Below are 14,938 nucleotides of genomic sequence, written 5' to 3'. Positions count from 1 at the left end.
CTGAAAGAGAGGGACCAGTGGGGATCAAAGATCTCCAATAAGTCTGATACAAGGAAAGGTCGCAGCTGTTCAATCAGAGCACACAGCCAACAAGACTGAACATCACAGACTGTTTGAAGACAGGGTTTCACAATTTCCTTTTGCTGTTACATGCTCTGCTTTTGATGATACTTCCATGAAAAATGTTTGTAGGGCAACACAGACGTGTGCAACAAAGCTTGTCAGCATGCGGCACCTCTGACCTTTACATCATTTATTAACGCCGAGAGCTGCTTTGTTGTTCAGCCTGTTCTGTCGGTTCCATCCTTGGAGTTGATGGGGGAGAAGACGACAAACCGCTGATGTAAACAGACAGACCCTTCTCCATAGTACACTAGCTTTTTATTGCTAATCCCTGGCAAATCCTTGGAGAGCCAACAGGGCCATTTTGGACAGCACCCCATAGGCGTCATTTGCATTCATCAGTGGAACGCACGGGGGGAAGTGCCAGACTGAACGCAGCCTTATCAACAACAAATATAACATCACAAAGCAGCCTCAACAAAGCGTGGGGTTTGTAACTGGAGAACACAGTGCGTTATTACATTTTTTTAAAATCACCTTCGTAAGATTCAAAACCAGCACGTTAAACATGACAAATTAGCTCAAACTTGCAGACTTGTCACTAAGAGGGAAGTGCTGGATCAGCTCAGAGCCAGTGTGTGTGCAGAAGTGATTTCTTGACTGATAAGCGTGACCCGACCACTAAGCCCAGAGCTGTGTGTGTGTGTGTGTGTGTGTGTGTGTGTGTGCAGGCGGCCAATGCACGGACTTGGGTGCACAGCCAAACAGTAGTTCTGCTGTGTGGGTTTCTGACACAGAGCTGATCTTTTTACACTGCAGCACGAAGACGAGATGCACATACTGTACCCAGAGGTTACTGCCTCCCCTGCTAGACTGGAATGATAATGAGAAACCATGCAGGCAGAATATTCATAGGCTGTCACATTACTGTGGGTCTTGAAGAAGATAATGCATAGAATATGAGGTACAGTGCAAGAGGGAGATATGTAAAGAACTCCAGGCAGGCTTCCTGAGGTGTTTGAGCTCTGGTCAGTGGTTATTAATCATCATGCTCCTGCCTGGAGAGAAATGCAACCACTGCAAGACTGAGACACTTTACATTCATCTTTAATTAGCCTTGCTGGGATTTTTAATGGCACAATTGAAGTGCACCTGTTGCAGAGAGGATTCATGAGAAGCTCGAGTGTGTGGGCTGCTGAATAAAACACAATATCTGGATAAATAATTCATAACCAGCTGCATCAAGTATCCTCCCGTCTCGTGAAGCAAGGCTGACAAAATTCACTTTCCTGCTCGTGTTAAAATATGACCAAATTAAACCGATAAACTTAGTAAACTCAGATTCAAACACTGAATTCGCCATTGTTGGCTTACCTTCAGCGTCTCTACGTCCAGAGTGGCCGACTGCTCCATGTTACAGTCTCATTTGGCACAGTTACATATTTCCGCAAAGTTGAACCAAGCTGAGCGCACGGCAGATGCAGCGATATACCCGCACTTCTTCGTTCCCATAAAGAAAAAAAAAATCCAATATTTGTGGCAAGTGACAATTTTTTTTTTCTTTAGTCTACATATTAACAGTACTTACAGCATATTTTAAAACCGTGTTGTGGACTGTAACTACAGTTCAGACGGGCTAAGCGAGATAACGGGAGCTCAGGTGCGACGGCCCGACGCTCACTTTTCCCTCAAGGAGCTGACGAGAAGCGTCGCTCTCCTTCAAAACTCATTTATCCGTCAAGTCACCGAGAATGGAGATGAGCACTTCCGGTAGCGAGTTTCAAAATAAAGACCAGGTGTCGAGCACAGTGGTAGAAAAAGTACACTAAACTCAAGATCGGTACTTGACCAGCACAATTTCTTGAGGCAAATATTGTACCTTATACTCCACTACATTTATATGTCGGCTTTAGTCAATTGTCTGCATATGTTGATTATTAATGCAAAATATAAATCAGCCCACAAATTAAGATATTTTAGGTTAAGCTACCCAGAAGTATATAAAACAGTTCAAATCAACCCCACCTTTACCAGCTCCAACATTAGTGTACTCGTTAAACATTGCAAATTATAATCCAGTCACAGGCTATAATCTGATTCTGAAATGGGCCATTCTGGATAACGAATGTTTTTACTTCTGGTACTAAGTACGTGCATGTTAATGTTGTGGTTGACGAGTTAACTCCAGTATTTAAGGTATAATGCCACATGAAATGTCCATTATCAGGGATAATTGGAAATGTCCTTTGTACAACATAATAAATACATTTAATACAACATTATACTCGAAATGCCTTTGCTAAAAAGATGACATATATTCACCAATAATGAGAATTATTCCTTATGTATGTGAGGTATACATTGTATTCTGAAATCGAGGTATTTTTGATTTCCTGTTTTGGCATACTGAACTTTGGTTGACTTGACCCATGTCTGCAGGGAATACACCGATTAAAATAACTGTATAAAACAAGATTATGTCACCAAAACCAGCAGCAGCAGAGGACACCCTCAGCATCACATCAGAGGAAAACTATCTTACTGACAAGGCCTTTGGATAAAAGATACACGTTATTTGACCATGAATGAACAACAACAAACGGATTTGTGAATGTTAAGCTGCTACCACGAGATATCCACACACAAGTCTCCAGAAGCACATCTCAGCTGAATGTTTTTCTTTCAATAGCACATACAGCAAATGTTCACTGACTTATTGTACAGCTCCAACTGTTCATATCCTTTGGTAGTTAATGCACCCTGCAGGACACATGGTGACACTGCAGTAAGAGTAAAGATGTTTAGTTATTGCTGCTCAGAGTGATTTCTATCTCCGCTTTCACTAAGGTGACGTAAAAAAAACTACTCAAACAAAGTACAAGTAGGCATACTTCAAGTTTGTACATAGGTACAAGCTCACAAGAAAAGATTGCTTTTCAAAACAAACAAAAACCAATAACAACAGTGCTCTACACAAAATGCTGTATATTCAAAGCTTTATTTATTTATTTATTTAAACAATTAGGTTAATGTCTTGCAGATAAAATATATATTGAAAGAAGACCATTTTGTAGTGAAAAAGAATGTGAACGGAAGATGCCTAGTTTGAAAAGAGACAGAAAATGTATTTTTTGTATTTTATGACCATTAGTGAAGACGTATAGCTGGATAAAATGTAAGCTTACCTGTAACCAATGAGCAGTAAGCACGTGTACAAAGATTTAAAAATAGTTTAATAAATTAATAAACCAAAAAGTGCGGACAGGCTGGTTTTAATTTCAGTGCAACCACATCTGTTCATTGCAGTATCATCAAAAATACAGTAGAGGGCAGCAAAGTCAAAGTCAGGCTGTGTTCAGACAAGCGCAATCGACCCCTGAGCTCCGACTCTGATCTAGGATTGATAATCAATTATCGACGCAGTTAAATATCGTCACAAGGATGTCAGACGCCAAGCAAGCCGTGGCACAGAAAAGGTAGATGATTACATTTGATCAGCGTTAACATTTTATATTATGAGATCATTTCTTAACAGTTTTACCCCTAAGAAATAAAAATGTCGCCTCATGATGTCATAATCGCGCATAACTAGGGATGGCGACACCCATATTTATAGGTCTGCTAGACAGTATAATCACCATCCTGTTTATTCCGCCCGGATTGTAGCTGTAATGGTCCCTTTAATATGAATCCGACAATATCATCTCTGTGTTTTTTTGCAGTGTTAAAATTGCAGCTGGTGCTGTGGTGTGTGTTGAGAGTGAAATAAGAGGAGATGTGACCATTGGTGAGATATTGATTTGAACTTTATACGTTTTGTCTTCTGTATTCAGCTGTTGTATGCTCCAATAAAACAAGACATTTTAAAAAACGTTTTATAGGTGCTAGAACGGTTGTCCACCCAAAAGCACGGATCATAGCGGAGGCGGGGCCTATTATCATTGGAGAGGGTAATCTGATAGAGGAGCAGGCGCTTATTATTAACAGGTACGGTGTGTGTTACAACTTAATTTCCCTGTTTGATCGTCCCACTTTCACCTTAACTTATTTTTGTGTTTTTTTTTTCCTTCCTCTGTAGTTATCCAGAGAATATCATGCCAGACACAGAGGGAGTTGAGCCAAAACCCATGACAATTGGGACCAATAATGTGTTTGAGGTTGGATGTGGTATCCTTTTGAATATGCAGCATGTGACTACAGTCCAGCTACACAAAATGGCAGATGTAATCTTGCAGCAGATGTATCTGAATCTGCATCAGCAATAGGTAATAAAAATGTCCAAAAATGTCTGCCAATATATATTTTGTCCACCAGAGAGCACCGACAGAAAGCTGTAAAATACCCCACTCACAGCATGTCTGATCAATATAAAAATATTCTGTGTTTAAAAAATATAATATCTACCATTATATCAGTCAGGCTATATTTGTAGAGTTTACAATGTCATTTTGTGGGTTCAAATCCTTAATAACCCCACCGCAGTCTCTCAAGCTTTGAAAATTGGAGACAACAATGTGATTGAGTCTAAAGGTAAATACTGTAACCGCTCACTGTACACCTATTAGTGCTGATATGTACCACTTTATATCTCAGTATCAATATACAACCTTTAGCACGTCAAACCGACAAATCTTTTTTTTTGTTTCTGATAAAATAACCAGTCAGGGATGACTGCTGTTGGCTAATTTAATACATGAGCAATGACAAAAATTTCCCACAAATAGTACAGTAAGGATGATCAATTTTGCCCTATACTGTAACTCAAATTTCCGTAGTGCTTTAGTGTATAAGAAAACACATCTTTTTGCTGATAATCCCAGCTGATCTTGGGAGAAACGTAATCCTGAGCAGTGGATGCATCATTGGCGCGTGTTGCCAGATCAACACGTGTGAGATCGTCCCGGAGAACACGGTCGTGTACGGTTCGAACTGCATCAGGCGCGTGCAGAGTGAAAAGCCACAGGTCAGCCTCCTCCGATGCTTCTGACTGGTGAAGTTTTCTTGGAGTGCAGTGTAACTTTTTAATTTTTTTGTTACCTTGTAGCCTCAGACTCTGCAGCTCGACTTCCTCATGAAGATTCTGCCCAACTATCACCACATGAAGAAGACGGTCAAAGGAAATAGCACACCTGTGAGGAACTAAAGAGGGAGCTGGATCCAGAGGTGTGCCCCCTGCAGCCCCAAAGCGTTTGCACACACAGACATCAGACACATATTACCTTCAACTTGTCTTACTCTTTAAAGTTGTTCTCTAAGTCTACTAGAATACCTCTGGTCTGAAGAACACCATCAATCTTAAGTGACAATTTCTGGCTTTGCACTTCTGCTTTCAGTTCAACATTAAGACTATTCATGATATATTGTAAACCTGAAATTGTAAAGTTCCCATGTTAATCAGTTATTATATATTTATAATTATTCAGATAAAGATACAAAATTATTGCAATAAAGATTCAAATAAAGATTGCCCTTAAGCTTTTATTCCTTTAAGTGTTGCTTTATGTTTCTTATATTTTTTAACCACAAAGAGGCACTACTGAGCAATTGTTTTGCACACCCTCCCTACAGTTTGCTTTGAAGGCTGTGTTTGATCAGGTGACACAAAGTAGCCAATTAAAATTGTATTTAATAATAACACAACTAAAAAGAAAACGTTATTTATTGTGCAAAAAATAGTCATAAAATCAAGTTCATGGGCTGAAGATAGTCATCACAGATGATATGACTGTAAGCTGATTTACCATTTAAAAAGTACAATTACAGAGTAACAATGATGCCTATGAAGATAACTTTTGGGTGTGGTAGTCCCCATCTTGGTGGGTTGCCAGTCCCTCACCCTCCCACCAGGGGTTGCCAAATTGGTGCCCCGGGTACAGTGGGAATTCCGCACAATGCCTGGTTTATTGTAATTGACACGGGTGTGGCTGCAGCTTGCATTTTCACTGCAGCATGGGCCTGCATAATCCCTGGTGCCTCCCACACCCATGTCTGAGACCCTTGGGTGGTGCTCCCAGGGCGGTGTGGATAGATGTGTGTGCATGTGGTAGTTCAGTAGCATTTCTCTGCCTGAAACACCTGACATAAAAAGTTCAGACGTCACATTTCACGATTGCTTCCTTTCAACTCTTGTAGCTGTAAAACAAGCTCAAGGCTGCTGCTCCTGCTCTTCAGAGTTTTAAAGGCTTTGTGTCGTGCTCACTGGGAAGGGCGCTGCACAGAACAGCAACTCCCTGTAGGAGGTCCACAGCTGGTGTCGCACACTGCCAATACTCATTTGAACAGGTCACAGTGGAGTCCCACAAGGAGTCCACATCAACCAGGGGCTAATTATTTCAGCAGCAGAGTGCAGCCGGGGCCACGTCCAGGCTCCTTTCTGTTCTCACTTCTTCTGTTTTTTTTCCCCTCACCACCATTTTTATTTTGGGGTGTTGCCAAAGCTTCAGTTTACTTTAATATGACAAGGAAGACAGATGCTGGGCACAGTTGCACGGATGTGCAGAGTGACAGGGAGCCGGGGGGGGGGGGGGGGGGGGGGGGACGGGGGCAAGTGTGGCCTGTTAATCTGCAGTGGGTATTTAGAGAGGCAAAATGGCTGTGATGATAGCAACTCATGGCAGGAATTTGAGAGGAAGTTCAAATGCTGTTCTATATTTGGAATCAGTTATTTATGCCTCTACCTTACTGAACTGTTGTGAAACTGAATTATCAGCTTCCACTCGTTTGTTACAGCAGACTTTTGTAAGTCGCGGCGCCGTGTGTTTTTCTTTAGTGTTATCTCAAGTCAATATTGGGCCTTTGCTACAATATGCAACATTCTCTTAAGAGTCAACAGTACGCTATCATAGACAAAGAAGGAAGCGTGAGATTTTAGTTTTACTGGGTAGGATAGCAAAGAGGTTGTGAAACTCACATTTCTCCACCATTTAGAAACATTTTAAACTATGATCACATAAACATAAAAATAAAAAAGTCACACCAGTTCTTACACTTCGACGCACTGTCTGTGTGTTCAGCACCACATACAGTTCAGGTCCTGGTGTAGTCCTACAGTCAGTCATGGTCGAACAGGCCACTGGTTGGTTTGAGGGGATAAAGGCTTTCTGACAGCTGACCTTTGCATCCAGGTCCACTCCACCTTTGAAAAGTGAAATGTGACCTATAGGCCGCAGCGATTTCCATTGCAATCCCACAGAAATAATTAATTTAATCACAACAGGGACTCTGAAACAGTGGATGTCGTGCCTTTTAGCCATGCTAGCGGGATAACTCTGCGGATGGCAACGCTGGTCAGTTGGTCCACCGCTTTGGTCAAGACTGAAGTATCTCCACAAATGTTGCACGGATTTCCATGAATATTGGCTCATGCGTCCATATTCCCCACAGGCTGAATCTTAATGACTGTGGTGATCCCCTGACTTTATTTGCCCCTGTGGGGAAACTGGTTTGCAGCACAATCACAAGGCATTTCACAATGTCATACAGGTCACCAGTAGACATACTCGTACACATACCCAAACACAAACTTCACACGTTGTAAGAATAAGGAACAAAACAAATTTGAACACGCCAAACCAGCTGGACATCCTTTGTAATCAGCAGCAGTGGTCAAAGTGCATGGAGGACAAGGAGCTGGAGCATTACCTGTTTAAAAACCTGATGGCTTGTGGAACAAATGAATACGGGGATCTATTTTCTGGGGGCAAAATTGCCACCCAGTTAGCAACAATGCAGAAGAGGATGAGAGGGGTTGCCTCTGGTCACACTGTTGTTTGCTTTCTTCATTGTTCCATCTCTGTAGATGCATTCCTTACTCGAGAACGAAATGCTGGCTATTGTTACAGTTCTCCACTAGTGCCACCGCGAGGTTGACAGTTGACATTTGTGGTTTTGAGTGAAATGTCTCGAAAGCTGGTGGGTGGATTGCCATGAAATTTAGCACACATGTCACTTTGGTGTTCTCTTAACATTTCATGTCATGTGTCAAGTCATCACCAGAAATTTTTGTCTATCACCAAATCCGAATATACTATTTGCAGCAATCTTTATTTAATACAACATATCAGAAAAAAACTAAAAACATAATAATAATAAAGTGTCGACTTGACAAAACTTGACAGGACAATTTTACAAGACGTGGCAAGAAAAGAGTTTACGAATCAGAATGAAACTAACAATAGAAGATTTAAATTCCTTGTAAGTGACGGTCACTACACAGACTTCTGCAGCTCAAAGCAAACTGCAGAAAGCCAATTAACTTTTTTTTTTTTTTTTTTTTACTCACATACCCATTGTTCTATAAAGATTAAAGGCGGTGCTTGGTTCCAAGACCTTTGGGGCAGGGTTTTAGTTTAACCTTTTATTGGTTCCCCTGTACAACCCAAAAGAAGTTATAAATTTACGTGCTTCCCCTTGACCTGCTTTAAGACGTTAAGGACCGCTCTACAGCGGCCAAAGGGAACATTATAGTCCATTACACGGACCTGTGTCAACATTTGGGAATTCGAGCCTAGGAGACACACTTAACGTGGTCTCACCTCTTGACTGAACTCCTCCTCTGCCTGCTGAACCATGAAAACTTATAGTACAGTCCAGTGACACGGACTTCTTTCTAGTGTTTCTGTGCTTCGATGCAACTGCAGGTATTACGTGAGAATACCGAACGTTGGTTTTATGAGTTGAGCCCTTGTTTGTGTTCAGGGCAGGTTTCCTTCTCATGGCTTGTCAGATTTAACACACCAGACTGCACCTGACGACCCTGGTGTGCCCTTGAGGATAAACGTACGTTCTACCTCACTACTCAGTAATGCAGCCCAGTTAATTACAAGACCTCTTGCATTCTGCTTCCCTGAGCCAATCCAGCAGAGGATATATGATGCAGCTCATGATAAAAAAAATATTTTATTATAACCAACATCTTTTTCCAGACACCCATCTCACCAATTTGTACTTTTCGACCTTCTCGAAATATTCACCTAATCTCTTCAACTTTTGGTTTTCGATTTCTCCAGCTAACAAAGCAACATGTTATTGGGAGTATTTCCTGAGAGAGGCTTGCATTTCTTCCTGTGGGTTTTTGGTGATTGACAGCAAGCGGAGCACATGGTGTGTACAAAGATATGAAGACGCTCAACTCAGGCAAGTGATAAAACAGATACTTCACCAACAACTAACTTAAGACCTGTGCTTGTTTTTTCCTCAAGTGTTTAGCCTTACGGTTGGTCCAGCATGTTGGTCCTGAGTGAAATATCTCAACAACTGCTGGCTGAATTGCAATTGAATTGAATTGAATCGAAGAAGACAAACAACAAGAGCAAATGCAATGAAACAGGCAAGCCTCTCATGGCTAATTAGTGTGGGTCAATCTGACCACAGATTGCTTATTGGTGATCTTAGAGGAAGATAAAAGGGCACTAAGCATAAGGGAGGAACACTGAGTAAGAAAAAGTCAAGGGAATGGAATGGCCTGGCTCTAAGCCCAATGAGAGCCACTTACCCCACATCACTCATGAGTGAGGGTGAAGAGTGTTGCTGTGCTAAACCCAGAGCTGCTGTCACGTCTACAGGCAGACCTGCTAGTTTTTTTGTTGTTTTTTTTTACAGATGACCTCTTGATAGATTGAAATATTGTTCTCCCTCTCTTTTCTTGTTGTTTTGGAGGAAGTTAGGAACCTCAGAGAAGCGTGACACTGCGTTGCAGGAATGCAAAGAGAGAGTGAAAGGAGAAAGAGACATGACAGCACACCATCTTTGAGTCATCTGACTGAGAGGAGTGCAAGAACAGTAGGGGTCCTCCCTCAGGGATCCACCACTGGTCAATACATCGGCATTGTGTCATGATAGATTCTTATTTTGGTGCTCATATCGTGCTGGCCTTTTAGCTATGAGTCACTGATCCAGAAGATGATATTGGATAATCTGATTTGTGTCTCAGTCTTGCTTCAGAAGAGGTTCTTGCAGCATGATTAAAATGTTACATGGGCAAAAGATCTATACCCTAGTTCTTAAAGCAATCATTTGACATTTTTTTGAAAATATGCTTATTCGCTTTCTTGCTGAGAGGTAGATGAGAAGATTAACGTCACTTTCATGTTGGTGACTTTATAGAAACAGTTGGAAACAACTTGCCTGGTTCTGTCCTTAAAGAAAATCCACCTACCATCCCCTCTGGTTCCTCAGTGAATATTGCATTATTGCTGCTAAACTAGGTTACCGAGTTCTTCAAGGTATATTTATAGCCTGTTAAACTGACTTTAGATAATAAGAAATTTAAGCCCCATCGCTCTCCACATAGTCAAACACTGGGACAGCCAGCGCAGAGGGGTTCTACAGAAGATCATGTGTGGGCGCCTTCAGAGGCAGCCCCAGTATTAGTATTTAATTAACCAAGCGAGACCCCAAAGAGTTTCTGATGCTCAACGCATTTTGGAGGAAATAAATTCCCGATAAATGAAAATGAGTTGACAAGGTCAGAGAGGCTGTGAATATGATTGATTTATATTCCATTTTGATATACTCCATATTTCATGTGTCGCTTTTATGAGAGAAAAGGTTTAATGAACTGGGGACTGTCTTCAGTTTGGACTGACAAAATTTGAAGAAATTTCCAAGCAAGACTGGTCTAAACGTATTGTTCCAAAAGATGGGGTTGCATTAATTAGAGTGGCAGATATTTTTTTAAACCTTTGGACAGAGCCAAGATAAATTAATTTTATGCTGAACTTTCATAACTGGCTGCTGACTGCAGCTTCATGTTTATCATAAAGACATAAGACTGTTATAGAGTTTCTCATATGACTCTTGGCAAGAAGGCAAAGAGGAGTATTTAACAAAATGCCTCGAACTATTCTTTTCTCCTCAGGAAATTAACATGCATTCCCTGACTTTTGTCTCCCTGTCAACCCAAACTAAAACAACACAGCTTCCTTGACCAGTCTAGCGCACACTGTTGCATTTTCTTAGACCAGCAGTCTCTTGATAACGCCAAGATATCTTCATGTAAGGCTGGACCATGTCAAGGCTTGCTGACATGTTACCCAGGACACCGTGACCAGACTGTCTCCTTGCTGCTTCTCATTCTCCTTCCCCCCAACCTCTGTGTGTGTGTGTGTCTGTCTGTGTGTGTGTTTTTTGTGGGCGGGCCACCCTCCCTCTTGGAGCATCAGACCACACAGCTCAGCCCTGAGACCTGTCAAACACAGCTGGGACATCTCCCCCCTCCACCCCCTCCGATTCCTATCCTTTCCTCCTCCTTCCTAATTCTCCTCCCCCTCCTTGCTCCCCAGACTCCAGCAGGAAGCTTTGATACAGGGGTGTTGAGCAGCAAAGGGAACATTTCCATTTTTATCTGCTTCGAAGACTCCAGGACCCTCCTCTCTCTCTCTCTCTCTCCTCATCCCAAACTGCTTCTCATCAGCATAAAAGAATCTGCCATTTCCCTTCTTCACTGTGCAGCCTTCAGATGCAGTGTAATTGATATAGACATGATCTGGGAGGCGAAAGAGCAGAAATCTCTAAGACCGATCCACGATGACTGTTTTTCCTTCTTTTGTTGCTTTTGAGGTGCAGGTTCAGCAAAAACGACTCGCTCTGTTTTCTGCACTGGCTGTCACAAAATGCAAGCTTCTGTCCTTCGCAATAAATGTCATGCAACATATAGTCAAAGTCTCCACTGCCGAGCTAGTGTCAGCTCTTGAACTTTTCATCGCGACGTACAAAGTGAGGCAGTTGCTCAAAATAAATGTTTTGAAATCGGGTGGGTGGGGGGTGGGTGAGCATTCAAGGCTGCCTTGTCACCTGATCGCTGCTTTTAAGGCTGTTTTGCACCCTGCGCCATAGACAGTAATAGGTGTGCCAGTAAACTTCTCAGTGTTTGCTCATCTCCTCTGTTGTTGAGCCATCATTTCCATGGCTCCAGGGTCTGGCTGTTTCCCCACTCAAAGGTCATCAATCAAACAGAGCTCACAGTGGATTAGCGCAACTTGTTATCATATTCACATCTTGAGTAATTTACAGGTGATGTCTCCAGTACCTCTTTACCTGCGCACCCTGCCATGGCCATTGTAAATCTAGACAGAAATAGGATGTATTGGTGATATCTGAGGCGAAATATTCGTGTGATAACACAAAACTACTCGGGGGGCCTTGAAACGATAAACCAAGTGTCACATGAAATTTATTAAGCAGTCAGGTGGATCATTGTCTGTGTCTACTGCTCTGTGCGTCTTTACAGATGATGGATTATGCTGAGTGCTGCATGACAAGGGGCTGAGGCAGGGGAAGAAAGAAAACACACCTGCAGGGACATCCTGTTATTCCGGTATGTAACGCAACTTGGTTAAAGGTTAAAAAGACAACACGTTAAGATATGGAAAAATTGGTGACTCTTCAAAATGCATAGGTAAGTAAAAGTGAGTAGCACACCTATTCCCAATACAAAGCTGTACCCAACTGGTAAAATACAAACAATTAAACTTCACTACAATATGAGTATTGGACCCATCATGTCAAACTCAGATAGATACAATTTAGATATAATTTAGATTAACTATTTATGAAAGGCAATATATTTACCTTGCAATATATTTTTATATACAATATGTTCTTCTATCATATAGAAAAACAACTATAATTCCTGACGTCTCCTACTTCACATTAAAGCCCATATGTGCCACTAGAGCCTTCAGGTTCCCTCATCACACTTGTGTACGTTGAATATTGGACCAGGATTGGCTTCCAAACCATTTGTGATGTCAGAAATCCTGCTCATAGATTCTGCCTCTGAAAATCAGATTTTCAACGAGCGCAGAGAAAATGAAGCTCCAACATTCAGCCGTGGGAACAAGAAGAAAAACGCATTTGAAACAGAATTTCGATTCAGAAAATGTAACCGTCTGGGTTAGTAAATTAAACGGAAAAGGTGATAGAAGTTTTATATTGGTGTCTGATCACACTCTTATTGTCTAAGGTGGACCTGGTGGACTTTATACACTTAATAGACAAAAGTATTGGGGCACACCTCTTTATTATAGAATTCAGGTGTTTTTCAGGGATTGTACTCAGTCCCTTACTTCCAGTGAAGGGAACTCGTAATATTTCAACATACCGAGACATTATGGACAAGGTTGTGCTTCTAACTCTGTGGCAAATAAACAACTCCCTACCAATGCTATGTATTTAGAATGTGATCTCACTGAAGTCCCTGTAGGTGTAACAGTCCGAATACCTTTGTCCATATAGTGAATATACATTATAAGCAGCCTATGCAGAGGAACATTAAAGCAGCCAAATAATAGCACGAGCATTATACTGTACCCCACACTGTAATAATATCACAGGAATGTTGCAGAGACTAAAATAACATTCAGCTGGTCTAAAAGGCGATTGGTGATTAGCGCTGATTTTTCCACCGTCGCTCTCAGGGCACTTGATAAAACTTGTTAAAGCCCAGCGGACGGCGCATCCCACCCTTCACTCCACCCTAAACCCCTCCCTCCGTTCCTCCATCCCTCCCTCACGCGGAGATGAGGAGAGAAGTTTGCCTGCGGCGCAGTCCACTCAACATTTACTGTGTTTCATTTGGAGAACAGCGACAAGAACCTCCGGAGAAGCTTTCCAGGGAATGGCGAGGGATATCTGAGCGCACAGAAAGCACCGCTCACTCAGCTGACTTTTTCCTCCTTTTGTTAATTTTTATTTTATTTTATTTTTTTAAATTTTACTAGTCATTGATGTAGCCAAAGTAGTGGGGAGCTCGGGTCAGTAGGACAGCGGCCGTACGCGGACTGTTTGTCTATCTGTGGGTGCTGCTTTAAACAAAATTCGAGTCCTGGAGAAGAAGAACGGAGCGAAACAGAAGCGAAAGACGCCCGAAGAAGAAGAAGAGGAGGAAGAAGAAGAAAATAGCCCAAGTGAGCGTGATAAAAGAGTCCGACTCAGAATGAATAGCAACAAAATCGAGAAAGAAAACGAGCAGAGTGAATTCACCAACCACGAAGAGGAGGTACGTATCCGCACCTACCTGCTCTCACTGTTGTAGCAGTTTCAGTTTCAAAAGGTCGGCCTCAAAACGACATCTTAATAAAGCCATTCATGCTAAAACCGTATTGCTAATAGCGTGTTTGGCTACTTTGTCACCTGTAATTTCACTGTAATACTCTGAAGATATTCCTTCAGCTGTTCGACGTGTAAATGACTCTATCCTGTAGTGCTTTATATGCCAGTTTACTCTGGAAAAGTTGCAAGTCTTGCTGTTATATTGTTATACGTTTATTGTCAAGTTTTCCCCGAAGGCGTTATTTCACTAAATTCCGCACCTGTCATCTATTTTTATAGACATACAGGCCTAGCCCATATTACCTCCTCTTCCTCTTCATTTTTGTAACCTACCTCCTACTGTATCCATGTCAAAGTTAAGGTCAACCATTCCCCTTCCTCCCCTTTTAACACTTTACAGAAAGATAAGATAAATACTTGCGAAAGTGAGGAACAAGGAAGGCAGACGAACTGATGAATGAGGAATAAGTAGGTTTGGTTCCTGAATAACTCTGAAGCCGTGACTGTGTTGCAGGTAATGATAAGTTACCTGACCGCAGACTGAAGTGTTCTGGATTACTGTACCATAAAGCCAGACATCACACAACCCTGAAAAGCAGTAGTAAAGGGAATTCTGAGCCAGACGAGCAAATTGGTTTTCAAACAACCGCTGCTGCAACATGTTGGCAATAACTCTGTAAAGCGCAGACCCACTGCATTACAGTTAAGCAAGAGTAGCCTCTCTACTGATATGGCTTAATTACAAATTATTACACCAAAATGATGTTTTCTGCCTGAAAAAATTTGAGCTTATCTCTTTAGTTTCTGGTGAAATGTATTTTCT

The 14,938-nt window shown here is 41.7% G+C and overlaps 3 protein-coding genes across 7 annotated transcripts in view; 2 read left to right on the top strand and 1 right to left on the bottom strand.

The window, feature by feature from the left end:
• The window catches only part of LOC124055024 (zeta-sarcoglycan-like), a 32,303-nt gene extending 30,492 nt beyond the window's left edge, over positions 1 to 1,811 (bottom strand). Inside the window, exons 1-2 of one of the 2 annotated variants that reach the window (XM_046381613.1) lie at positions 1,652 to 1,811; positions 1,438 to 1,563 (exon numbers count right to left, since the gene is read on the bottom strand). In XM_046381613.1, the coding sequence (XP_046237569.1) occupies positions 1,438 to 1,476 (39 nt within the window). In that variant the 5' untranslated portion in view covers positions 1,477 to 1,563; positions 1,652 to 1,811. The remainder of the gene's footprint in view (positions 1 to 1,437; positions 1,564 to 1,651) is intronic. The other variant, XM_046381614.1, reaches the window with a different exon arrangement.
• A 1,590-nt stretch (positions 1,812 to 3,401) lies between these two features.
• On the top strand, positions 3,402 to 5,544 carry dctn6 (dynactin subunit 6). Its single transcript, XM_046380645.1, has 7 exons — positions 3,402 to 3,539; positions 3,786 to 3,850; positions 3,945 to 4,050; positions 4,142 to 4,230; positions 4,546 to 4,593; positions 4,884 to 5,026; positions 5,108 to 5,544. The coding sequence occupies exons 1-7, from the start codon at positions 3,505 to 3,507 to the stop codon at positions 5,204 to 5,206; spliced, it is 585 nt and encodes a 194-aa protein (XP_046236601.1). The 5' UTR covers positions 3,402 to 3,504; the 3' UTR covers positions 5,207 to 5,544.
• An 8,019-nt stretch (positions 5,545 to 13,563) lies between these two features.
• Positions 13,564 to 14,938, top strand: part of LOC124054367 (RNA-binding protein with multiple splicing-like) — a 36,465-nt gene continuing 35,090 nt past the window's right edge. Inside the window, exon 1 of one of the 4 annotated variants that reach the window (XR_006842364.1) lies at positions 13,564 to 14,062. Coding sequence is in view for 1 of the 4 variants with exons in the window: in XM_046380258.1 (XP_046236214.1) it covers positions 14,000 to 14,062 (63 nt within the window). In the remaining 3 variants the exon portion in view is untranslated. The remainder of the gene's footprint in view (positions 14,063 to 14,938) is intronic. The other 3 variants (XR_006842363.1, XM_046380258.1, XR_006842362.1) reach the window with 3 other exon arrangements.

Source organism: Scatophagus argus, chromosome 23, assembly GCF_020382885.2.
Source record: "Scatophagus argus isolate fScaArg1 chromosome 23, fScaArg1.pri, whole genome shotgun sequence".
In the NCBI taxonomy this organism is placed as follows: domain Eukaryota; kingdom Metazoa; phylum Chordata; class Actinopteri; family Scatophagidae; genus Scatophagus; species Scatophagus argus.
This window is presented reverse-complemented; position numbering and strand designations above follow the sequence as displayed.